Source organism: Capricornis sumatraensis, chromosome 12 (genome assembly GCF_032405125.1).
Source record: "Capricornis sumatraensis isolate serow.1 chromosome 12, serow.2, whole genome shotgun sequence".
Classification (NCBI taxonomy): Eukaryota; Metazoa; Chordata; class Mammalia; order Artiodactyla; family Bovidae; genus Capricornis; species Capricornis sumatraensis.
Genome location: NC_091080.1, coordinates 80900368 through 80927721, shown reverse-complemented (window position 1 = coordinate 80927721; position 27354 = coordinate 80900368). Strand labels below are relative to the sequence as shown.

The window sequence follows — 27354 nt, the reverse complement described above, 5'->3', positions numbered from 1 at the left end:
TGGGAGACCTGGGTTTGATCCCTGGGTTGGGAAGATCACTTGGATAAGGGAAAGGCTACCCACTCCAGTATTCTGGCCTGGAGAATTCCATGGAGTCACAAAGAGTCAGACATGACTAAGCGACTTTCACTTTGACTTTCATCAGTAACAACTCAGTAAACGGTGATCCTGTTCTTCCTCATGCTCCAACACCATGGTGCTCTTCTTACAACCCACACGCATCCCATCAGCAGGTCTTACAGACTCTGCCTTCAGAATGTGTCTGGAGTGTGCTCCATCTCTCCATCCCTGCTGCTTCCACTGTGGTCCTGGTCACCATCATCTCTCACTTAGATTATTCCAGTAGCCTCCTTACTTGTATCTACCCTCACTCATTCCCCCTTACTGCTTGTTTTCTGCAAAGCACAGGAGTGAGTCTGTAGAAATCCTAGACCAGGTCAATCCTCCCTTCTCCCTCTCCCCTTGTTACTGGGAGTGACCCAGGCTCCTCCTGCTCTGTCTCTGCCCTCACTCCTCTCATTCTTACTCAGCTCTGCTCTCCTGCCTCCTTGTCCTGAACCCCTTGGGCATCTCCCTGTGGCCCCTGCACTCGCCCATCCCTCTGTGTGGAGCAGCCTCTCCAAGTCTGCCTGAGCCCCTTCCCGGATCTGCTCACACCCACTCTGAGCAGAGCCCTCACACCCCAGTGTGAACTCACTTCCCTCCTTCACTCTCCATCCCCCTGAGCTGGCTTCCTTTTCCTTCTCATCCTCAGTACTTACACTAAAGTTAATTTTCCTTATTGACCATCTCTTACTGTGGAGAGAAACTGTAGGGGCTTTGTTTCCTCATGGCTGAATTCACTGTGACCAGAACAATGCCTGGTGTATATTGATCCACAATAAATATCTGTTAGAATTGTCAGATGCATAAATGTTGGGAAAAACTACAGAATGAAAACAAAAAAGAACCCTGAGGATTTTTTTGATTGTTCACTGGTATGGTTTAGCCACTATGAAATATACTCGTCATTGTTGATCAAACACTGTGGGGAGAACTGATGCTAAAAACTTAGGATGGCAGGAGGAGAACTTACTTTAGATCTTTTTTTCCCTCTCCTTTTCTATCTCCATGTAGGATTTACAGCTTTTGAAGGAAAATGATCTAACTAAGATAGGAGACCGGGGAACCCCACTGAGTGAAGGACAGAAAGCCCGGGTCAGCCTCGCCAGGTAAATGGGGTTTCAGTTGCCATCCTGCCCCTCCTCCTCCGTGGCTCCTATTGGACGTGAGCACGCAGACCCTGCTCACTGGGTAGGCCTGTGTGAAGCAGGGTCTTGCCTCTTTCCCTGGGCTCCTGGAATGAACCTGGAGTTGCTGGACGCCATCATGACTCAGAGATGAGACCCAGGGAGTGTGAAGTGTCCTCTCCTGACGTCTCTCTATGTTTTCTAGAGCTGTGTATCAGGATGCAGACATCTACCTCCTGGATGATCCGCTCAGCTCAGTGGACGTAGGAGTCAGCAGACACTTGTTTGAACAGTGAGTTTGCTTCTATTTTCTGTAATCTCTGCTTTCCAGGAACCCTGTAGAGATTGGGGAAGACAGCTCAGGAAAGCCTTTGTGCCTCAGGGGACTCAGCTCACTCTGCCCTGGTGTCTCTCTCTTCCCTCCCTTCCCTCCCTTCCCTCCACAGAAGATCCATTGTAGAGAAATTTTGCATCACAATGAGGTCAGGACAGGAAAATACAGAAGGTGCTTCCAGTGTGTGAAGGACAGTGGGGTCTGTACTTTAGGGAGTGAGGAATAGATGGGAGATTTCCCCATGGCCTGCAGTTGATAACCAGACACTGTGATGGATCCATACCCTTGAAATAAGAAAGATGATGAATGGTTTTTAAATCGTAGAGTTGGACCCAGTAATCTAGTACTTAGTGTCAGTCCTTTTCCTCCATCATGTGTTTAAGGCACATTAGAAGCAAAATTTTTGGTACTGACACAGGGGTTCTGTGGAAAGGCCCTGTTGGTTTATGCTTATTATTCTGTAGGTTTGGAAATTCTTAATAAGGCCTAGAATTAAGACTAATTTATTCCACATCTAAGCATGAATTTAATTGTTTAGCATTGCTTCATGGATGCTTACTTGAATTAATACTTAGACCCATGATGTAGGGTTAGCTTGAATGTGGAACTAGAGATCTAGAATCTGGTGGAAATCTTGACTTTCATTTTTGTGTTTCTGGAATACAAATTGCTCTTGCCTGGCTACAGAATGACTGAAGTGGAACAGCTGTTGTGCTTTTCTGTGAATAACTTGTCCTAATACATGCTGACTGAAGCCTCTGATGGAGTCTAGACTGGCCTTTTTGAAAGCCTCATGAGCTTGCTTTTGCTAAAACAGCATCCACACCAACCTCATGGTTGCTTACCTTGCTGTTGTCCACCTTGTTAAGGCCAATGAGCCTTCCAGCTGCACTTATTAATGCCCTGCTGTGTGCACTGAGATCAATGCCCTTACAGATGCTACTGCAGGAAACCTCTTAGTTTACAAGGAGGATGGAGAGACAGGAGAGGAGAAGGACCACATTGGGCAGCATAAGGGAGACTTAGGATGCTCAGCTCTCATTTCAGCCTCTGAGGAATCTGTCTCAGTGTGGAGTTTGTTAAGGCAGTTGCCTGGGAAAAGGTCAGCTGAGTCAGGGTTTAGAGGTTTCTACACAGAATAGTAAGTGCTGAATGGAAGTGGATGTTGGACAGCTCCCTGTGCCCCGGGCTGGGGGGGAAGTGCCCTGGAGGCGTGCAGGCTGGGTATGTATGTGGAGGTTGAGAAGATGACCCAGTTCTCTTTGCTGGAGGAAGAGTAGAAGCACAGGAAGCGAGGCTGTGAGAACAGAAGGCACACCCTCGCCTGGAGGAGGCGGGTTGTACAGCAGAGAGAAGCTGTTTGGGAATTCTTGCTGTCAGGTCCTGTGTTAGTTTGCTGGGGCTGTGTCTGTCCAGGCTGCTCTCACAGAGACCAGAGCCTGGGAAAGTCCAAGGTGAGGGTGTTGGCGGAGACGGTGTTTGGTGAGGACCCAATTCGTGTGTCCTCATGTGGTGGAAGGGGTGAGGGAGCTGTGTGGGTCCCTTTTATAATGGCACTAGTCCCATTCAGGCAGACTCCATCCTCATGACCTCACCTCCCAATGGCCCCATCTCCAGTACCTTCATAGTGGAGATTAGGTTTCAATGTATGTATTTTGAGGACACAAACATTCAGTCACAGCAGGTTGTTAGAGATGGCAGCGCTGGGGGAGCAGTGCAAAAATAATAGAAATTCATTTTCTCACAGTTCTAAAGGCTGGACTCTCATGATCAAGGTGTGGGCAGTTTGATTTCTCCTTAGACCTCGTTATCTTCTGATGACAGCTTCCTCGCTGTGTCCTCGGACATGGTCCTCCCTCTGTCCACGCACACCTCCGTGTTTCTGTCCTTATGTCTTAGTCTCCTCTTCTAAGGACACCAGTCAGATGGGATTAGGCCCACTCTAATTAAGGGTAACAGCTTTTTAAAGGTTCTGTCTCCAGATTCTAAGGTTCTGGTTGTCAATGTGCCATCATACAAATTTTTGGGGGAACAGAATTCATTCATAGCAAATCCTTAACAGCAAAGTAAAGAGACTTAAGCAGATCAGTGGAGTGAGTGAGAAAGATATGTGAGGAGCTCTGAGCTCTGGATATGAGGAGCTGGGATTCCATATCCATTAGGCAGGGGTCATGAGGCAGGTACCACTGAAGGCTGTATGTGAAAGGTGCTTAGTGTTGGAGTGATGAAAGAGCTCTGGAGATGGATGGTGGTGATGGTTACACAATGATGTGAATGTACTTAATGTCATTGAGCTGTATGCATAAAAAATAGTTAAAACTGTAAATTTCATGTTATGTATATTTTACCACACACAAAAATTACACATTAGCATTGAATCTTTCAGAACAAAAGAGAGCAGGGCAGCTGACATGTGGCATGGCCTTCCATTCTCTGATCTGACCACCCCCCCTTTTCCCACTCTCTTTTGATTGTGATTTGATAAATTTTCTCTTATTTAAAGCACCTAGTGGCTCAGATGGTAAAGAATCTGCCTGCAATGCAGGAGACCTGGATTTAATCCCTTGGTTGAGAAGATCCCCTGGAGCAGGGCATGGCACTATTCTTGCCTGGAGAATCCTCATGGACAGAATGTTGTGGCAGGCTACAGGCCATGGGGTTGCAAAGAGTAAGACACGACTGAGTGACCAACACTTTCACTGATGACTTTTCCCTCAGGAAGTGCCTTGTGGCTTGTCATGAGTTCAGTGATGGGATACTAGTACTGAGACATGAATTTCCATCCCCCACTCTCCTGGCATCGTGAGTGGCTCAGCCTCCCTGTTCCCAGCGCTCCACCCTGAACTTGCAAATGTCTGCTATCTGCAAAAGTTCCCCATCACTGCAAGAGCAGTTTCTGCTGGCTCTTGTGTCTGTGTCACAGGGAGGGGAAGGGAAAGCTTACTGATTGCCATGTATCAGTGTGCTGAACACAAAAACTCTCTCAGGTGTTTATAAAGGTGAGCTGTTTATAACATGTTTATAAAGTCCTCTCCAACCTTTCAGTTTAGTGACCTTGGATATACACTTGATAGAAGCAAGCTTGTTCAGAGTTTTTTGCTAATCAGAACCACATTCTTTAGGGAAACTTAGGGCAGGGATCACAAAGGCAATTTAGGAAATCACTCAACAGTGACTGAGAATGTTCTCAATGAGTTAGGCAATTGGATGGAACAATATGCTATGAGAGATGGTGGTTGTGCTGAAGCTTAGTCGTGGTCAATATTTTCTATTAAAAGTGAATGAATCACACTTCTACTTGCCATTATCAGCTTCCTTTAGTCATGAGTATATACCAGGTTACTAATGTTTGTGATTTTTATAACTCTATTTTGTGATGATTAAGTGGGTTCTATTACCTATAGAAGGTGAGAGTCCTTAGATGAACTGATGCGGTCTCACTAGTTCCAGCCATGGATCCTCTCCTGGTTCAGCCCTACATCACCAGACCCCTGCCTCCTGCGTCATCAGCTTTTCAGGTCTGTCTTGATCAGACTCCCATGCTGTTGTCTACACAGCTCACCCTCCTGCTCCAGCCCTTTATAGACCTCGCCCTGCTCTCCCCTCCCATCTCCCCCATTCAGGAAGCAACTCCAGGTCCTCAGAGAACAGGCTTCTTTGTCGTCTGCCTCCATCAGCCTTTCCAGCTCGTTCCCACACCTACTCAGTATTCCACTGTGCTGGCTTTGTGGGGGTCCTTTCTCACCCTGTCTCTCTATACATACTGGCCCCTTTGTCCCAGAGCCCGGGAGCAGTATGCCAGAACACAGAAAGAAGATGGAAGATGGGACCTGCCATTCCCTCCTGCTCCTCCACAGGGTGCCCATGCCCTCTGTCTTCCCACAGCTCTCAGTGGGTGCACTTGACCATTTATGAGTCTCCCCACCCCCAAGAAGCTGTAATTGCAGGAAGGCGCCTCAGCCTAGCATGTTCTGCCCCAGACCTCTGCACCAGCTGTGTCTTCTTCCAGGAATGTTTCCCCAGAGAATCTCAGGGCTCTTGTGTCTCCCCATCTAAGACAGCAGCCCCCTTGCTTTTTCTTCAGAGCACACGTCATGGCCTGATAGTACATTTCCTATACTTGTTCAGTGTATCCCCCCTTTACATGGTTCAAAGTAATGTCTGCTTTCTTGACCTGCAATGTAAGTCAAGGGAGTGGCACCTCAGTAAACCTCTGCAGATTGAATGGATGAAGGTGCAGATTCTGAATTATTTGTATCCCCTCTACCATGGAATGTGTCTCCTCTTAATACAGCCCCTATATAGGATGATACTGGATTGGACAAAAAGTTCAGCTGGGTTTTTCTGTAAGATGTTATGGAAAAATCCAAAGGAACTTTGTGGCCAACACGATAAATAGAATTAACACAGTCTTTATATAGAATTAACAGTTAACTTGTTTCTGAATCAATCATTTTTATGACATAACTTGGAAATCTTTACTCTGAACTTGAAAAATAGTCTATCTTTTTGGAGATGGATAAAAAGCATTCAGTTCAGTTTCAGTTTAGTCGCTCAGTCGTGTGCAACTCTTTGCGACCCTATGAATTGCAGCACGCCCCCCTGTCTATCACCAACTCCCGGAGTTCACTCAAATTCACGTCCATCGAGTCCGTGATGCCATCCAGCCATCTCATCCTCTGTCGTCCCCTTCTCCTCCTGCCCCCAATCCCTCCCAGCATCAGAGTCTCTTCCAATGAGTCAACTTTTCTCATGAGGTGGCCAAAGTGCTGGAGTTTCAGCTTTAGCATCATTCCTTCCAAAGAATACCCAGGGTTGATCTCCTTCAGAATGGACTGGTTGGATCTCCTTGCAGTCCAAGGGACTCTCAAGAGTCTTCTCCAACACCACAGTTCAAAACCATCAATTCTTCGGCGCTCAGCTTTCTTCACAGTCCAACTCTCACATTCATACATGACCACAGGAAAAACCATAGCCTTGACTAGATGGACCTTTGTTGGGAAAGTAATGTCTCTGCTTTTGAATATGCTATCTAGGTTGGTCATAACTTTTCTTCCAAGGAGTAAGCGTCTTTTAATTTCATGGCTGCAATCACCATCTGCAGTGATTTTGGAGCCCCCCCAAATAAAGTCTGCCACTGTTTCCACTGTTTCCCCATGTAATTCCCATGAAGTGTTGGGACCAGATGCCATGATCTTCGTTTTTTGAATGTTGAGCTTAAAGCCAACTTTTTCACTCTAGTCTTTCACTTTCATGAAGAGACATTTTAGTTCCTCTTCACTCTGCCATAAGTGTGGTGTCACCTGCATATCTGAGGTTATTGATATTTCTCCTGGCAATCTTGATTCCAGCTTGTGCTTCCTCCAGCCCAGCATTTCTCATGATGTACTCTGCATATAAGTTAAATAAGCAGGGTGACAATATACAGCCTTGACATACTCCTTTTCCTGTTTGGAACCAGTCTGTTGTTCCATGGAAGCAGTTGGAAGCAGTCTGTTGCTTCCTGACCTGCATATAGGTTTCTCAAGAGGCAGGTTAGGTGGTCTGGGATTCCCATTTCTTTCAGAATTTTCCACAGTTTATTGTGATCCATACAGTCAAAGGCTTTGGCGTATTCAATAAAGCAGAAAGAGGTATTTTTCTGGAACTCTCTTGCTTTTTCAATGATCCAGCAGAGGTTGGCAATTATTTAGGAAAATTTCAAAGTCATTAACTGGCCACTTTGTTGTAATTCTTTATATTACTTCATCTCTGATGGAATGTTAGGAAGCAAACATGTTACCACTTTTGTGTTGCTCTGTCTTGGGCATAGAATCCCATCCGATTTGATTAACATCTGCCTTCAGGGACTATTGGCAAGTAATTATGAATTAAGAAGAAACAGTTCCATTAAAAGCTTTAGTACTAAGTCTGAAGAGGTTTACTCACTCAGGAATCTTAGATACAAATGCTGAACTAAGACATGTCAAAGGGAAAAATGAATTCTTTCGGACTTAATGAAGCAATGGTGTGTGTAGTTACATCCTGGTGTCTTGCTTCTGATCACAGGCCCAGTGTCCAGAGTGTCCCCTTAGAACTTTTCTGTCATGAGTCCAAAGCACATGACTGCTCATGGTTAGGGAGGAGTGGAGAAGGGGGCTGACATTTACTGAGTGGATTGGTGGTTTGATTGCTCAGAACCCGTGGGTAAGTTGTCCTTGGCCTTTTTTTGAGATGAAGAAACAGGTTTTGTCGCTCATCCGACATCAGACTCATGAGAGGGACTGAGCTGAAGTCTGCTGCCTTCACACTCTCCATCTGACTCACAGGCTGAGCTCTGGCCCAGGTTCCTAAGATTTGCTTTGTGAGGGACTTGGGCGCCCAGAGTACCTGCTTGCAGCCCTGACTATGGTCACCTAGGGCCCCAAATCCAACTACTTGCTTCCCTGGAGGGGTTGTGGACCTTGTGGGATGAGACTGGGGCTGAGTTCCTAGGGGTCTGCATTAAAAATGTGAAACAGTTGGAAAAGTTACTGTAAAAACACACTTAAGGTTGGATACTGAGAGAGGTTGTTTGCCTTCCAGACCTGCCAGGCCTATTACTTGCCCAGGTTAGACTTAAGAAAGAGCCCAGAATCAGTGACAGACACACATATGGTTTAATGATTAGGGCCGACTTACATGTCCAAAGGAAATCTTGGAAAGGCATCCTATCATTTGAGGCCCATGTTGGAACAGGACATGGTGGTAGTCTTTGCTCCTGGGGCAAGGGGGCAGGAGAGGGGGGAGATTACCTGTTAAAGGGGAAGTTGATGTCAGGTTGGTCCATTTGTCACCATGAAAACCAGCAGAGGGTCATGTTCCTCTTGCCCCTTTGACAAGCATTGTGCAGGGTTGTTATCTAAAGCTAGAGCAGTCATTAGCTGGGCCCTGGGACAAGCATATAGGAAGGTCAGTCATGTAAGTAGGCGTAGGTGAAGCAGACACTGGTTGAGCAGGGATGTATAGAGAGCAAGAGAAGAGCCATTTTGGATGGCCTGATCACACAAGGGTCTTGGCTAAGAGAACTGGTGTATCTTTTGGCCGTTGGATGATTCCCATTGTGATTTGGGCCATCTGAATTCTGTTCTTTATTTTCATATTTGGAAGGTGTTCAGTCCTTATGAAAGAAGACTGGTTTCCTGGATGGGACTGGGACTGTTGTAGAGACTGATGGAAGCCACACTGGCATTCATTTTCTGTTTAATATTATTTGGGAAGAAGTGTCTAGAAAAGGCACTCTAGCAAAGGTTACCAAGATTCTATTAATTTTTTGTTGTTAATGTGTACATCATAACTCATAAATAATTTCCTAGAAAATTGTCTAAGGAAAATGCACACATTTTAATATAACATAGATGCTTCTTTTCCCATTTCCACATAGTGATAAAATATTAAGTTCAGTCAAGTTTTGGAATCTCAGTATTGCTCAATTATTTTTCATTATGAAATGTAAATTATTGTTAAGCTGAGTTTTTAGAAAAAATTTAGCAAGTGCCTCCTTCACTGGACTGTTTTTTAGAATTTTTTTTAGCAGAGCTGTGTTCACATTTGCTGCTGATAAATTTGAGGACCTGCTCAGAATGATTGACATATTTGTATTTAATTTGTATTATTCATTTTTTATTTAAACTATAGACCTTTGCTGTGTTGTTTTTGTCTCATTATGTTTTCAGAATATGTGTTTTCAGTTTGGAGCACCCCCACTAATGTGCGTTTGCACTCTATACCTTTTACATTTGTAGGTGTATTCGTCAGGCCTTGAAGGAGAAGATCACAATCTTAGTGACTCATCAGCTGCAGTACCTAAAAGATGCAAGTCAGATTCTGATACTGAGAGATGTAAGTAGTTTCTAGAAGTCTGTGAAATTGCTAGAACTCAGGTGTGTTGAAGGCCAGACCTTCCAGCAGGTCACTCTCCTTGGATTCATGGTAAATGTCCTCTTCTCCCTCAGTTTAACTCCCTCTTTTTCTCAGAGCTGATGCTATTCATGTCTTTGAGGATCAATCCAAAGACCTGTAAAGTGTCACTATTAAACTTGAAGCCACATAAACACTAAAGCATATAGGAGTGCTACCACAGGACTACTGAAATATTACTGTTCTAGTGAAATTTGTTAAGGATAATGATGCTATTTTATTTATATCTTGTGTTTTCCCCTTATACAACTTAAGTCAAAGTTTTTACTTGGAAATTAGAGCTACTGAGGCCTGTTTGTATCCACATGATTGTCAAGCACAATTTGCCTAAAGAGCGTCTTCCATTAACATTAGAAGTGAAGTTGGGTAGCTAAGCACCTGGGTCAGAGACGCCCACTCTGCAGGTCTCCCTGCTCAGGTCTCTATGAGCTCGATATATGTGGGAGCCTGTGCAGCAGGAGGACAAGGCCCTGCCTTCATGGGACTCCTGTTCTTATGGGGATGGATGTGACAAAGAGGGTGACATCCTGGCTGGCTCCTTGAGCTGGTGCCTCTTGGGGACTGAATGATATGAAGGTGGGGGCCACACAGTCCCCTGGGGGAGGGGGTCTGAGGCAGGGGGTCCTAAGGAAGGAGCTGACCTGGCAGGTTGGAGGAACAGCAGGAAGACCAGTGTGTCTGAGGAGAGTGAGCAGGGGGATGTGGAGGGAGCTGTTCTCCAGGCAGTGGGCAGTGAGCCCGGAAGTGGGATTGAAGCCTTGGATGCGCCAGAGCAGAGGAGTGATGTGATCTGATGTTGGAGTTAAGAGATTCCTCTGATGGTCACTGGAGGGGTGACAGCAGAAGCAGTTAGAAGTCTTAGTAAAGCTGAGGAGGCAGAAGTATGGGCTCAGGATAGGGTATCAGTTTCCAGAGCTGCTGTAACAAAGCACTGCAAACTCGGTGACTTAAAACAACAGAAGTTTATCATCTCCCTGTTCTGGAGGTTATAGATCCCAGATCCAAGTGCTGGCAGGGCCATGATCTCCCTGAAGGCCCCAGGGGAGAATCCTTCCTTCCAGCTGGTGGTAGTCACGACCTTCCTTGTGTTCCTTGGGTTCCAGCTGCAGCACTGTGGTCTCTGCCTCTGATATCACATGGCCATTGTCCCCGTGTCTGAGTCTCTTCTCATAAGTGTATCAGTCATATAGGATTTAAGGTCACCCTATTCCAGTGTGACCTCATCTTAACTTCATTACATCTACAAAGACACTGAATGCAAATAAGATCATGTTCACAGGCATCATGTTTAGGGCTTGAACTTACTTTTTGGGGGGCTACCAATCAACCCCAACTCCTAGCATGATGGGGGATGAGGTGGAGATTAGTGAGAATATTTCAGGCTTACTGGTTGTTTGATGCTTCAGACCTTGGCTTCTTTGTCTCTGGGCCTCAGCACCTCTGTCATTAACCCTTGTCTGTTCCACAGGCCCTTGGTCAGTCAGTTCAGTTGCTCAGTTGTGTCTGACTCTGTGCGACCCCATGGACTGCAGCACACTAGGCCTCCCTGCTGCTGCTAAGTCGCTTCAGTTGTGTCTGACTCTGTGCGACCCCATAGACAGCAGCCCACCAGGCTCCTCCATCCATGGGATTCTCCAGGCAAGAGTACTGGAGTGGGCTGCCATTGCCTTCTCCAAGTACCATGGGTACCATGTAAATAGACAAGAAGGATCTTATTGAAGGGATGGAAAGGTTCTAAAACAGAATTGTATGTCTGTGCCACTCAGGAAAGTTATTACAAGTTACAATTTGTACACTTGAAATGGGTGAACTTTATGATAATATGCCTCAATAAAGGTGTTAAAAAAAAAGTCCCTGTCTTGCAAACCACCCATCAAGCATTAAACATTTCTGAAGGCCCACAATCAACAAGAGAGGATTCTCAATTAGTGTTGAGTTACAGAGTGAAAACATTTTCCTTACTATTTACAATATTAAAAGGGAGCCAGTAAGAAGACAGGACTGGGAAAGAAAGCTCAGCAGACCTCGCAAATAAGACTCCTGATAACAAAACATAAAGGGCCTTTTTCTTTAAAGATGGTGCATCTGTTCATTTGTAGATTTCTCTTCTGTCCCCTGGGGGTAGAGTGATGAACCTGTAACACCCTGTAGAGATCAGTGTAGTTAGCTGTCCCACTCTATGACACCCACCTTCCCCTGGCAAAATCTGGACTGTGGATAGCTATGGAGGATTGGGCAGTGAGACCAGGTGGAGCTAGTGTGGTAAAGATCCTGACTGCCAATGCAGGAGACTTAAGAGACTTGGGTCTGATCCTAGGCTGGGAAGATCCCCTGGAGGAGGACATGGCAACCCACTCCAGTATTCTTGCCTGGTAAATCTCATGGACAGAGGAGCCTGGTGGGCTACAGTCCATAGGACTGCAAAGAGTCAGACACAACTGAGGCAACTTGGCACATATGCACAAGTAGTGTGAACTCAGGACGTAGTGAGCCATGTACAGAGGCCGTGTAGGAAAACTGAATGTGTCCTTGGGTCACATTGTTTGATTTGGATTATGTTGATGTATGAGCTCAGCCAGAGACCTGACAGTTTTGACCAAGATTTGGAGAGCATTTGGGAAAGACTGGATATTCCTGGCCACTCTCTTCCGGGGTAGATGTAGAGCTCATTAGTTTGGGAAGTGGGTGGAGAGAGCAGGAGGACTGACTGAGATCTGGTGAGCATCAGGAATGTTGGTTTCCTCCTCCCTTTGCCCACAGTCACCTGTGTGAACCATGTGAATCATTTCCCCTCTCATTGCCAATACAGATTGTTGGTTCTCCTGGTGCCCATGTGGTACACAGCATACTTTCTGCAGCCACTGCTCTGCTGCCTTGCAGATTTCATCCACAGGCTTGGTTAGTCACAATTTAGTAAGGTTTTTTCCTCTCTTTTTTTCTTTTTGTAGTTTGTTTTTTGTGTAGATTTCATTTATTTATTTATTTATTTAGTGTGTGACCTAGACATACCATTGTTTTATTGTTTTATTTTTATTTTTTTTACTTTATTTTACTTTACAATACTGTATTGGTTTTGCCATACATTGACATGAATCCACCACGGGTGTATACAAGCTCCCAATCCTGAATCCCCCTCCCACCTCCCACCCCATATCATCTCTCTGGATCATCCCCATGCACCAGCCCCAAGCATCCTGTATCCTATATTGAACATAGACTGGCACTTCGTTTCTTACATGATAGTATACATGTTTCAATGCCATTCTCCCAAATCATCCCACCCTCTCCCTCTCCCTCAGAGTCCAAAAGTCCGTTCTATACATCTGTGTCTCTTTTGCTGTCTCACATACAGGGTCATCATTACCATCTTTCTAAATTCCGTATATATGTGTCAGTATACTGTATTGGTGCTTTTCTTTCTGACTTACTTCACTCTGTATAATCGGCTCCAGTTTCATCCACCTCATTAGAACTGATTCAAATGTGTTCTTTTTAATGGCTGAGTAATACTCCATTGTGTATATGTACCACAGCTTTCTTATCCATTCATCTGGTGATGGACATCTAGGTTGTTTCCATGTCCTGGCTATTATAAACAGTGCTGCAATGAACACTGGGGGTACATGTGTCTCTTTCAATTCTGGTTTCCTCGGTGTGTATGCCCAGCAGTGGGATTGCTGGGTCATAAAGCAGCTCTATTTGCAATTTTTTAAGGAATCTCCACACTGTTTTCCATAGTGGCTGTACTAGTTTGCCTTCCCACCAATAGTGTAAGAGGGTACCCTTTTCTCCACACCCTCTCCAGCATTTATAGCTTGTAGACTTTTGGATTGCAGCCATTCTGACTGGTGTGAAATGGTACCTCATTGTGGTCTTGATTTGCATTTCTCTGATAATGAGTGATGTTGAGCATCTTTTCATGTGTTTGTTAGCTATCCATATGTCTTCTTTGGAGAAATGCCTATTTAGTTCTTTGGTCTGTTTTTTGATTGGGTCATTTATTTTTCTGGAATTCAGCTGCATAAGTTGCTTATATATTTTTGAGATTAGTTGTTTGTCAGTTGCTTCATTTGCTATTGTTTTCTCCCATTCAGAAGGCTGTCTTTTCACCTTGCTTATAGTTTCCTTTGTTGTGCAGAAGCTTTTAATTTTAATTAGATCCCATTTCTTTATTTTTGCTTTTATTTCTAGTAATCTGGGAGGTGGATCATAGAGGATCCTGCTGTGATTTATGTCTGAGAGTGTTTTGCCTATGTTCTTCTCTAGGAGTTTTATAGTTTCTGATCTTACATTTAGATCTTTAATCCATTTTGAGTTTATTTTTGTGTGTGGTGTTAGAAAGTGATCTAGTTTCATTCTTTTACAAGTGGTTGACCAGTTTTCCCAGCACCATTTGTTAAAGAGATTGTCTTTACTCCATTGTATATTCTTGCCTCCTTTGTCAAAGATAAGGTGTCCATATGTGTGTGGATTTATCTCTGGGCTTTCTATTTTGTTCCATTGATCTCTATTTCTGTCTTTGTGCCAGTACCATACTGTCTTAATGACTGTGGCTTTGTAGTAGAGCCTGAAGTCAGGCAAGTTGATTCCTCCAGTTCCATTCTTCTTTCTCAAGATTGCTTTGGCAATTCGAGGTTTTTTGTATTTCCATACAAATCTTGAAATTATTTGTTCTAGTTCTGTGAAAAAGACCGCTGGTAGCTTGATAGTGATTGCATTGAATTTGTAAATTGCTTTGGGTAGTATACTCATTTTCACTATATTGATTCTTCCGATCCATGAACATGGTATATTTCTCCATCTATTAGTGTCCTCTTTGATTTCTTTCATCAGTGTTTTATAGTTTTCGATATATAGGTCTTTAGTTTCTTTAGGTAGGTATATTCCTAAGTATTTTATTCTTTTTGTTGCAATGGTGAATGGAATTGTTTCCTTAATTTCTTTTTCTACTTTCTCATGATTAGTGTATAGGAATGCAAGGGATTTCTGTGTGTTGATTTTATATCCTGCAACTTTACTATATTCATTGATGAGCTCTAGTAATTTTCTGGTGGAGTCTTTAGGGTTGTCCATGTAGAGGATCATGTCATCTGCAAACAGTGAGAGTTTTACTTCTTCTTTTCCAGTTTGGATTCCTTTTATTTCTTTTTCTGCTCTGATTGCTGTGGCCAAAACTTCCAAAACTATGTTGAATAGTAGTGGTGAAAGCGGGCACCCTTGTCTTGTTCCTGACTTTAGGGGAAATGCTTTCAATTTTTCACCATTGAGGATAATGTTTGCTGTGGGTTTGTCATATATAGCTTTTATTATGTTGAGGTATGATCCTTCTATTCCTGCTTTCTGGAGAGTTTTTATCATAAATGGATGTTGAATTTTGTCAAAGGCCTTCTCTGCATCTATTGAGATAATCATATGGCTTTTATTTTTCAATTTGTTAATGTGGTGAATTACATTGATTGATTTGCAGATATTGAAGAATCCTTGCATCCCTGGGGTAAAGCCCACTTGGTCATGGTGTATGATCTTGTTAATGTGTTGTTGAATTCTGATTGCTAGGATTTTGTTGAGGATCTTTGCATCTATGTTCATCAGTGATATTGGCCTGTAGTTTTCTTTTTTTCTGTGGCGTCTTTGTCAGGTTTTGGTATTAGGGTGACGGTGGCCTCATAGAATGAGTTTGGAAGTTTACCTTCCTCTGCAATTTTCTGGAAGAGTTTCAGCAGGATAGGTGTTAGCTCTTCTCTAAATTTTTGATAGAATTCAGCTGTGAAGCCGTCTGGACCTGGGCTTTTGTTTGCTGGAAGATTTCTGATTACAGTTTCAATTTCCATGCTTGTGATGGGTCTGTTAACATTTTCTATTTCTTCCTGGTTCAGTTTTGGAATATTGTACTTTTCTAAGAATTTGTCCATTTCTTCCACGTTGTCCATTTTATTGGCATATAATTGCTGATAGTAGTCTCTTATGATCCTTTGTATTTCTGTGTTGTCTGTTGTGATCTCTCCATTTTCATTTCTAATTTTATTGATTTGATTTTTCTCTCTTTGCTTCTTGATGAGTCTGGCTAATGGTTTGTCAATTTTATTTATCCTTTCAAAAACCAGCTTTTGGCATTGTTGATTTTTGCTATGGTCTCTTTTGTTTCTTTTGCATTTATTTCTGCCCTAATTTTTAAGTTTTCTTTCCTTCTACTAGCTCTGGGGTTCTCCATGTCTTCCTTTTCTAGTTGCTTTAGGTGTAGAGTTAGGTTATTTATTTGACTTTTTCCTTGTTTCTTGAGGTATGCCTGTATTGCTATGAACTTTCCTCTAAGCACTGCTTTTATAGTGTCCCACAGGTTTTGGGTTGTGTTTTCATTTTCATTCGTTTCTATGCTTAATTTGATTTCTTTTTTGATTTCTTCTGTGATTTATTGGTTATTCAGAAGTGTGTTGTTCAACCTCCATATGTTGGGATTTTTAGTAGTTTTTCTCCTGTAATTGAGATCTAATCTTAATGCATTATGGTCAGAAAAGATGCTTGGAATGATTTCGATTTTTAAAAATTTATCAAGGTTAGATTTATGGCCCAGGATGTGATCTATCCTGGAAAAGGTTCCATGAGCACTTGAGAAAAAGGTGAAATTCATTGTTTTGGGGTGAAATGTCCTATAGATATCAATTAGGTCTAACTGGTCTATTGTATCATTTAAAGTTTGCGTTTCTTTGTTAATTTTCTGTTTAGTTGATCTGTCCATAGGTTGTGAGTGGGGTATTAAAGTCTCCCACATTATTGTGTTATTGTTAATTTCCCCTTTCATGCTTGTTAGCATTTGTCTTACATATCGCGGTGCTCCTATATTGGGTGCATATATATTTATAATTGTTATATCTTCTTGGATTGTTCCTTCGATCATTATGTAGTGGCCTTCTTTGTCTCTTTTCACAGCCTTTGTTTTAAAGTCTATTTTATCGGATATGAGTATTGCTACTCCTGCTGTCTTTTGGTCTCTATGTGTGTGGAATATCTTTTTTCAGCCCTTCACTTTCAGTCTGTATGTGTCCCTTGTTTTGAGGTGGGTCTCTTGTAAGCAGCATATATAGGGATCTTGTTTTTGTATCCATTCGGCCAGTCTTTGCCTTTTGGTTGGGGCATTCAACCCATTTATGTTTAAGGTAATTATTGATAAATGTGATCCCATTGCCATTTACTTTATTGTTTTGGGTTCTGGTTTATATGCCCTTTTTGTGTTTCCTATCTAGAGAATATCCTTTAGGGTTTGTTGGAGAGCTGGTTTGGTGGTGCTGAATTCTCTCAGCTTTTGCTTCTCTGTAAAGCTTTTGATTTCTCCTTCGTATTTGAATGAGATCCTTGCTGGGTACAGTAATCTGGGCTGTAGGTTATTTTCTTTCATCACTTTAAGTATGTCTTGCCATTCCCTCCTGGCCTGAAGAGTTTCTATTGAAAGATCTGCAATTATCCTTATGAGAATCCCCTTGTGTGTTATTTGTTGTTTTTCCCTTGCTGCTTTTAATATTTGTTCTTTGTGTTTGATCTTTGTTAATTTGATTAATATTTGTCTTGTGGTGTTTCGCCTTGGGTTTATCCTGTTTGGAACTCTCAGGGTTTCTTGGACTTGGGTGATTATTTCCTTCCCCATTTTAGGGTGGTTGTCAACTATTATCTCCTCTAGTATTTTCTCATGGTCTTTCTTTTTGTCTTCTTCTTCTGGGACTCCTATAATTCGAATGTTGGAGCGTTTAATATTGTCCTGGAGGTCTCTGAGGTTGTCCTCATTTCTTTTATTTCGTTTTTCTTTTTTCCTCTCTGATTCATTTATTTGTACCATTCTATCTTCTATTTCACTAATCCTATCTTCTGCCTCCGTTATTCTACTATTTGTTGCCTCCAGAGTGTTTCTGATCTCATTTATTGCATTATTCATTATATACTGACTCTTTTTTATTTCTTCTAGGTCCTTATTAAACCTTTCTTGCATCTTTTCAATCCTTGTCTCCAGGCTATTTATCTGTGATTCCATTTTGATTTCAAGATTTTGGATCATTTTCACTATCAATATTCGGAATTCTTTCTCAGGTAGATTCCCTATCTCCTCCTCTTTGGTTTGGTTTGGTAGGCATTTCTCCTGTTCCTTTACCTGTTGGGTATTCCTCTGTTTCTTCATCTTGGTTATATTGCTGCGTTTGGGGTGGCCTGTCTATATTCTGGGAATTTGTGGAGTTCTCTTTACTATGGAGTTTCCTCTCTGTGGGTGGGGTTGTATCAGTGGCTTGTCAAGGTTTCTTGGTTAGGGAGGCTTGTGTTGGAGTTCTGGTGGGTGGAGCTGGATTTCTTCTCTCTGGAGTGCTATGAATTGTCCAGTAATGGGTTGTGAGATGTCAATGGTTTTAGAGTAGTTTTGAGCTGCCTGTATATTGAAGCTCAGGGGTGTGTTCCTGTGTTGCTGGAGAATTTGCGTGGTATGTCTTGCTCTGAAACTTGTTGGCCCTTGGGTGGTGCTTGGTTTCAGTGTAGGTATGGAGGTGTTTGATGAGCTCCTATTGATTAATGTTCCCTGGATTCAGGATTTCTCTGATGTTCTAAGGATTAGGACTTAAGCCTCCTGTTTCTGCTTTTCAGTTTTATTTTTACCCTAGCCTCAGGATTTCTCCATCTATACAGCACTGATGATAAAGCATCTAGGTTAAAGATGAAAGGTTTCTCCACATTGAGGGTCACTCATAGAGGTTCACTGAGTTACATGGAGAAGAGAAGAGGGAGGGGGTAGTTAGAGGTGACTGGAATGAGATGAGGTGGGATCAAAAGAGGAGAGAGCAAGCTAGCCAGTAATCACGTCCTTATGTACGCTTCCCCTCTGTTTTTAATCTATTTCTCGCATCTTGAAGCTACCATTAGTGACAAAGGACAGGGGAATAGGAGGCTGACCCAGGGACACATTCAGGCCTCCCTGCCCATTGCCAACTCCCAGAGTCTACTCAAAGTCATGTCCATTGAGTCGGTGATGCCATCCAGCCATCTCATCCTCTGTTGTCCCATTCTCATCCTGCCTTCAATCTTTCCCAGCATCAGTGTCTTTCCAAGGAGTCAGTTCTTTGTATAAGTTGGCCAAAGTATTGGAGTTTCAGCTTCAACATCAGTCCTTCCAATGAACACCCAGGACTGATCTCCTTTAGGATGGACTGGTTGGATCTTCTTGCAGTCCAAGGGACTCTCAAGAGTCTTCTCCAACACCACAGTTCAAAAGTATCAATTTTTTGGTGCTCAGCTTTCTTTATGGTCCAACTCTCACAACCATACATGACTACTGGAAAAAACATAGCTTTGACTATACAGACCTTCATCGGCAAAGTCATGTCTCTGCTTTTTAATATGCTGTCAAGGTTGGTCAGATCCCTCATTTATCAAATGAACTTCCGTCCTGAGAAAAATTATTAAATGCAGAACCTCTGCTTCTCTAGAAGAAATATCTCATGTCAACTGTCTCATGTCCTCTTTCAGGAATGGGGAGTTCAGGTTTCTCAGATTTGATAGCAGTTAATTTCATGTTGGAAGAGGGTTTTAAAACTCCAACGATGACAGTATTATTAGCACAGGATCAGTGGGAGACAGAGTAACCTATTTAGTTTGTCCCTAGATCTTTTAGGGTCCCTTATTGCTTCTTTTGAGGATACTACCCCCAATTTTAGTGCTATCAGAACAACTATTTGTCCAAGTGTGAGCACCCCTGGATGAGTTGGGGTCTATCCTTACTGTTTGTCTGGTTCCTCTCTAACAGCAGAAAGGGAATGGCTGCCCTCTCATCCCCCCAGAGTTGTTTGTGCTTGGCTGCTCAGTGAAGTTGCTATCCTTGTACTACTTGTTTCCTTGTGTGTCTTATAGGTACTATGTAGAAAATGGTAATTTCATTAAATAAAGTCCTTGAATTTTGCCTCCCATGTGGAACAAGGCACAGTATACCCTGAATAATTTTCTAATTCTGTAGTATGACAGTACCCAAATGCTTCGTTGAGTTTCTCAAAATGGACCACCTCAGGAGATAGGGTGAAAGAGGTCCCAGCTAGGGTCCTGGGGCACCTTCTTCCATCTGACCTGCCTTAACCAGAGATGCCCTCCTCTGTTTAGTTTTGCATCCTGTGATTTTTCCCTATATTTTGTTTGACACTGAGTGAATGAGCTGAGCCTTATTTCGTGGGGTCAGAATATAGTGAAGATATCTGCACATTATTTTATAGGACTTTGTAAGAGAGGGATGAGGATGAGAGGGTTGGATGGCATCACCGACTCAATGGACATGAGTTTGAGCAAACTCAGGGAGATAGTGAGGAACAGGGAAGCCTGGTGTGCTGCAGTCCATGGGGTCGCAAAGAGTTGGACATGACTGAGCAATGGAACAACAACAAAAGGAGGGAAACTGCAATGATGTGTCACATGTGTTCAAAGAAAATGATTAGACTGACCGTAGCTTAAACAGTTGCCTAAGTAGAGGATGCCTGGTTGACTGCTTGTGACTGGTTGTTCTGCAGTTTTTATTAAAAATTTTTTTTTGTTAGATCTGAGTGCATTGGTTCTTAGGTGTTGGTTTGCTGGCATGGGAGGTCAAGGATTTAGAGCCACCTCAGTCTCATGGCCTCTTTGTTTAAATACTTTGGCAGCTATAATATTGAATTTTCAGTTGGGAACTTCCTGCATTTGTGGGGAAGTGGTAAAGACCATGAAGATAAAGCTCATGGGTTCTCTGTCTAGGGCTGGTTCCTACATGCCTATAGCACATGATACTATAACAATGGTCTGTGAAGATTTGATGAGAGACCATTACCTCTGGAGATGTGCTTGTTGCCACGTCTGGGTCAGCCTTAAGTTTCTTTCCTGGAATATCTTCCCCAATTAACTGTTTGCTTGCATTTTAACATGATGCTTCTCTCAATTTCCATGTTGCCCCAAAATACTGTACTGATACTTCTACCCACATCTGTAGTTTTAGCATCCCTGAGTTCCCATGGTAGTTATGTCAATGGCCTCCATTTTTAAAACATGAACACACATTTCTTTCATATCTCCCAACACCTAGCATAGGGTTTGACAGTGAACACCATGCTCATTTTGCTCTTTGGAAGAAAAGCTGTGACCAACCTAGACAGCATATTAAAAAGCAGAGACATTACTTTGCCAACAAAGGTCCAACAAGTCAAAGCTATGATTTTTCCAGTAGTCATGTATGGATGTGAGAGTTGGACCATAAGGAAAGCTGAGCGCTGAAGAATTGATGCTTTTGAACTGTGGTGTTGGAGAAGAGCCTTGAGAGTCCCTGGGACTGCAATGAGATCAAACCAGTCAATCCTGAAGGAAATCAGTCCTGAATATTCATTGAAAGGACTGATGCTGAAGCTGAAACCCCAATACTTTGGCCACCTGATGTGAAGAGCTGACTCTTTTGAAAAGACCTTGATGCTGGGAAAGATTGAAGGCAGAAGGGGATGACAGAGGATGAGATGGTTGGATGGCATCACTGACTTGATAGACATGAGTTTGAGCAAGCTCTGGGAGTTGGTGATGGACAGGGAGGCCTGGGGTGTTGTAGTCTCTGAGGTTGCAAAGAGTCAGATGTGACTGAGTGACTGAACTGAACTGAACTAGATTTTTTCACTAGAATTCCAAACCTAGAGATAATTTTCTTAGGAAAATAATAATTTAAAACTAGTTAACTTTTCTTAATTAGTATGTAGATTGGATTAATATTATCAAATGTAAATGAATTCCTCTCAAATTCTTTATTTTAGGGCAAAGTTATGGAAAAGGGGACTTTGGCTGAGTTTTCAAAATTTGGGATAGATTCTGAAGATATTATTTTATGGGAGGAGACAGAGGAGGCTGAACCATCTCCAGGTCCAGGAACACTCACTCTGATCTCCGAGTCTTCGGTTCGGTCTCAACCGTCTTCCAGACCCTCTTTGAAAGATGCAGCTCCAGAGGACCAAGATGTGAGTTTCTCATCCTGCAACATGCCCTTGTCTGTCTGCTCTTGGTGGCCTCGTGGACCTTCAGTCTGCTTCTCTCATGACATCTTTGTTTATCCCAAAGTAGATCCTAAGATTCCAAGCCTCATTCCACGGAATTGGTAGAATTAGAAAAGCATGAAGGGAGCAAGCCTGCTTGGTGTTCTCCTTTGGGTGTAGGATGAAGAATCATATGGAGCTCAGTAGTGGGTGCACTGCTATGAATTTCCAGCTGTTTGTGGCTCACGCTGATATGAGAACTCATCAGTTTACCATAGTTACATCCTACTCACTCTGGTGGCTCCCAACTTCCCTTATGCATCTAGAGGTTTAATGTGAAGATCCCCTTAGACTGAGTCTTTCTGTGACCACATTAAATTGGCTACTTTTCCTATATGTTGGAATGTTCTGGCACTGCAGGTGATTGATGGTAATATTTTGCCCCTTTGTTAGATAGTTTGTTGTAGGCCAGACACTTTAGAGTTAGTTCTTTTCTTCCTTTTTTATTACCCTTTGAGACCTAGAGCCACATCTTATTCACCTTGAATGTCCAGTGGTCAGCATAGAATTGAGTACATCTTAGGCTCATGTGACTCTATAATGCATTCTAGGTCCTACAGACAGAAATGGAGAAAAGCACTAGCTCTCTCTTAAAAATATACATGGATACTCCTTGGTATCCAAGCCCACAATATCCAAACCTAGGAACCTGGATGATTCTGATAAATATTCAGATTAGTCCCTCACATTTTACACTCAGGAGTCACTCCCTGAAATTCAGGAATTAAATAGATTTGGGTCATATGCTGTCCTGTGCTGTCCAGACTCACATTATTTCAACTTCCTGTGTGAACTTATTTTGCTGTATTTGTCTAGGATTTTGAGCACCAAGTATGTTTTACATTTCTATCATTGGAAGTGATACAAGTCATTTAGAGGGATATGTTAGTGCCATATCACTTTGTGTATTATTTTGGAAGAAGTTTCTGCATTTGTACTTGAATCAGGTAGTTGTGCTTGTGCTGAGTCATGATTGACTTTAAGCAAAGCCACCCAACAAGTGAATAATTTCGTGGAAATGAATAGATTTCTGAAAATAGGATGGCTGAGTCCAAGGGTAAATGCATATGTGGTCTGGCTAGACATTTGCACACCCTTTTCTGTAGGAAATGGACCATCCTGCACTCCTACAAGCATATGAGATGTGTCTGTTTCCTCACAGCTTTGCAGTGGAGGGCATTGTAAACTTTTGAAATTTGGGGGTTCCTTACTTAAAATTTTGTTTTCACTGCTGTTCTCCCTCCCAGACTGAGACCATCCAGGTTACATTTCCACTGGAGGGCTGTTCGGTTGGAAGAGTTGGTTTTAAGACCTATGAGAATTACTTCACAGCCGGTGCTCACTGGTTTATCATCATTTTCCTTATTTTAGTGAACATCGCAGCTCAGGTAAATAAGAACATTTATTTGGTTTGTGCCCTCTTCTTGGTATTTACATATTATCTATACTGTATTTATTTAATTTATTAATATTAACATTTTTAATATATATAGTAAGAGGTTTATTTCAGAGAACTGGCTCATGAGCTTGTGCAGTCTACCTGGTGAATGTGAAATCAGAAAAGCAGGCCTACAGGATGGAACCTCAGGCAGGAGCTGACCCTGCAGTCTTGAGGCAAAATTTCTTCCTCCTCCAAGAAGCCTCAGGTTTTGCTCTTCAGGCCTTTACTGACTGGACGAGGCCACCACAGTATTGAGGGTGATCTCCTCTACTTCAGTTCTAAGGATAATGTGAATCACATCCACTGAATACCTTCATAGCAACACCTAGACGAGGGTTTGGTTGAACCACTAGAGACTGGCCTGGCCAAGCTGACACAGAAACTTGATCATCACGGTTCAGATCAGTTCAGTCGCTCAGTCATGTCCGACTCTTTGCGACCCCATGAATCGCAGCATGCCTTCCTGTCCATCACCAACTCCCGGAGTTCACTCAGACTCACGTCCATTGAGTCAGTGATACCATCTAGCCATCTCATCCTCTGTTGTCCCCTTCTCCTCCTGCCCCCAATCCCTCCCAGCATCAGAGTCTTTTCCAATGACTCAACTCTTTGCATGAGGTGGCCAAAGTATTGGAGTTTAAGCTTTAACATCATTCCTTCCAAAGAAATCCCAGGGCTGATCTCCTTCAGAATGGACTGGTTGGATCTCCTTACAGTCCAAGGGACTCTCAAGAGTCTTCTCCAACACCACAGTTCAAAAGCATCAATTCTTCAGTGCTCAGCCTTCTTCACAGTCCAACTCTCACATCCATACATGACCACAGGAAAAACCATAGCCTTGGTTAAATAAGCAGGGTGACAGTATACAGCCTTGACGTACTCCTTTTCCTATTTGGAACCAGTCTGTTGTTCCATGTCCAGTTCTAACTGTTCCTTCCTGACCTGCATACAGATTTCTCAGGAGACAGGTCAGGTGGTCTGATATTCCCATCTCTTTCAGAATTTTCCAGTTTATTGTGATCCACCCTGCTTATTTAACTTATATGCAGAGCACATCATGAGGAACGCTGGGCTGGAAGAAGCACAAGCTGGAATCAGGATTGCTGGGAGAAGTATCAATAACCTCAGATATGCAGATGACACCACCCATATGACAGAAAGTGAAGAGGAACTAAAAAGCCTCTTGATGAAAGTAAAAGAGGAGAGTGAAAAAGTTGGCTTAAAGCTCAACATTCAGAAAACGAAGATCATGGCATCCGGTCCCATCACTCCATGGGAAATAGATGGAGAAACGGTGGTAACAGTGTCAGACTTTATTTTTTTGGGCTCCAAAATCACTGCAGGTGGTGACTGCAGCCATGAAATTAAAAGACGCTTACTCCTTGGAAGAAAAGTTATGACCAACCTAAATAGCATATTCAAAAGCAGACATTACTTTGCCAACTAAGGTCCATCTAGTCAAGGCTGTGGTTTTTCCAGTAGTCATGTATGGATGTGAGAGTTGGACTGTGAAGAAGGCTGAGCACCAAAGAATTGATGCTTTTGAACTGTGGTGTTGGAGAAGACTCTTGAGAGTCCTTTGGACTGCAAGGAGATCCAACCAGTCCATTCTGAAGGAGATCAACCCTGGATTTCTTTGGAAGGAATGATGTTAAAGCTGAAACTCCAGTACTTTGGCCTCCTCATGTGAAGAGTTGACTCATTGGAAACGACTCTGATGCTGGGAGGGATTGGGGGCAGGAGAAGAAGGGGACGACCGAGGATGAGATGGCTGGATGGCATCACTGACTCGATGGATGTAAGTCTGAGTGAACTCCAGGAATTGGTGATGGACAGGGAGGCCTGGCGTGCTGCAATTCATGGGGTTGCAAAGAGTCGGACATGACTGAGTGACTGAACTGAACTTACTGTGATCCACACAGTCAAGGCTTTAGCATCATCACAGTTTCTATCAATTTGTTTTTCTTTGAAAAGTCCTGACTTTTATACTGTTTTTATTATGCTTTGCAATCCATTTTGATTTGCACTGAATGCAATCTGTGAGGAAAATAAGTGAGGCTTACTTATTGAGGTGAGGTGTTGTTTGTACATAACAGAGAGCTTCTAGGAAGAAAAAGAATGTCTTGTAAAGATATTAAAATGTATCATACCCTCCCCTGACCTGTGGTCATCTGGGGTGTGGACTTGGTGCAGACCTGACCTGGAAGGACCATCTCCACATTCTGGAGCCTTTCCATCTCCCAACCTAGTAAGCAGGGTGTGAGGCTCAGTGATGTCAGTGTCTGAATGACTGTCATTTCCTGCTCCAGGTTTCCTACGTCCTGCAGGATTGGTGGCTTGCATACTGGTGAGTGATTCCTAGTCTGACCCAAAGGGCTGTGAAGTCTACGTGAAGCCTCATTTTCCCATAGCAGAGGGGGTAGTTGGGGCTTGTTCAGCCTCCTCTTCTGATTCTCACATAGTTTCTCTGAAAAAGAAGTAAATTTCTGGCTGGTGGAGTGAGACTATCCCCATATTTGACCCTCAGCAGCTTCCTCACATTCTTGAGAGCTGAAAGTTGTGATTCAAATGGATTTTTTATAAGGTAGACAGACACAGGGCCTAGTGAGCTGGGAACCATTTTCCACCGTAAAACACCTCTCCTAAATAGAGGTTAATTTTTCTGTTGTTTCCCTAAATTCTATCTAGAGTGTAATATTTTTTCTTTGTCTTCTCTTTTCCCTAGGGCAAATAGACAGAGTACCCTATATGCCATGGCATATGGAAAAGGAAGGGTAGTTGAAATACCTGATTCTGGCTGGTACTTAACAGTTCACTCAGGTAAATCATCTGGTCTGCTACACGAGAGTCTGAGGTGTTTAGTAGGAGCCTGTGTGAACAACTAGAGCTCCCAGGAGTAATTCAGTAATGTCTTAACAGATGAAGAGTCTGCGTTGCATTTACTCTGTGAATTAATTAGAATGAGTATTTTATTTTATTTTATTTTTTTTCACTTTTATTTATTTATTTATTTATTAATTTAAAAATCTTTAATTCTTACATGCGTTCCCAAACGTGAACCCCCCTCCCACCTCACTCCCCATAACATCTCTGTGGGTCATCCCCATGCACCAGCCCCAAGCATGCTGTATCCTGTGTCAGATATAGACTGGCCATTCAATTCTTACATGATAGTATACATGTTAGAATGCCATTCTCCCAAATCATCCCACCCTCTCCCTCTCCCTCTGAGTCCAAAAGTCCGTTATACACATCTGTGTCTTTTTTCCTGTCTTGCATACAGGGTCGTCATTGCCATCTTTCTAAATTCCATATATATGTGTTAGTATACTGTATTGGTGTTTTTCTTTCTGGCTTACTTCACTCTGTATAATCGGCTCCAGTTTCATCCATCTCATCAGAACTGATTCAAATGAATTCTTTTTAACGGCTGAGTAATACTCCATTGTGTATATGTACCACAGCTTTCTTATCCATTCATCTGCTGATGGACATCTAGGTTGTTTCCATGTCCTGGCTATTATAAACAGTGCTGTGATGAACATTTGGGTACATGTGTCTCTTTCAATTCTGGTTTCCTCGGTGTGTATGCCCAGCAGTGGGATTGCTGGGTCATAAGGTAGTTCTATTTGCAATTTTTTAAGGAATCTCCACACTGTTCTCCAAAGTGGCTGTACTAGTTTGCATTCCCACCAACAGTGTAGGAGGGTTCCCTTTTCTCCACACCCTCTCCAGCATTTATTGCTTGCAGATTTTTGGATCGCAGACATTCTGACTGGTGTGAAGTGGTACCTCATTGTGGTTTTGATTTGCATTTCTCTGATAATGAGTGATGTTGAGCATCTTTTCATGTGTTTGTTAGCCATCCGTATGTCTTCTTTGGAGAAATGTCTATTAAGATCTTTGGCCCATTTTTTGATTGGGTCGTTTATTTTTCTGGAATTCAGCTGCATAAGTTGCTTGTATATTTCTGAGATTAGTTGTTTGTCAGTTGTTTCATTTGCTATTATTTTCTCCCATTCAGAAGGCTGTCTTTTCACCTTGCTTATATTTTCCTTTGTTGTGCAGAAGCTTTTAATTTTAATTAGATCCCATTTGTTTATTTTTGCTTTTATTTCCAGTATTCTGGGAGGTGGATCATAGAGGATCCTGCTGTGATTTATGTCTGAGAGTGTTTTGCCTATGTTCTCCTCTAGGAGTTCCATAGTTTCTGGTCTTACATTTAGATCTTTAATCCATTTTGAGTTTATTTTTGTGTGTGGTGTTAGAAAGTGATCTAGTTTCATTCTTTTACAAGTGGTTAACCAGTTTCCCCAGCACCACTTGTTAAAGAGATTGTCTTTACTCCATTGTATATTC

The 27354-nt window shown here is 42.6% G+C and overlaps 1 protein-coding gene across 1 annotated transcript in view; it reads left to right on the top strand.

Annotated features, from left to right (window-relative positions):
* Positions 1-27354, top strand: part of LOC138089050 (ATP-binding cassette sub-family C member 4-like) — a 204649-nt gene that overhangs the window by 52795 nt on the left and 124500 nt on the right. Inside the window, 7 exon segments of the mRNA XM_068984373.1 lie at positions 1117-1211; positions 1435-1521; positions 9327-9423; positions 21279-21479; positions 22802-22942; positions 25305-25342; positions 25721-25815. Coding sequence (XP_068840474.1) covers positions 1117-1211; positions 1435-1521; positions 9327-9423; positions 21279-21479; positions 22802-22942; positions 25305-25342; positions 25721-25815 — 754 coding nt within the window.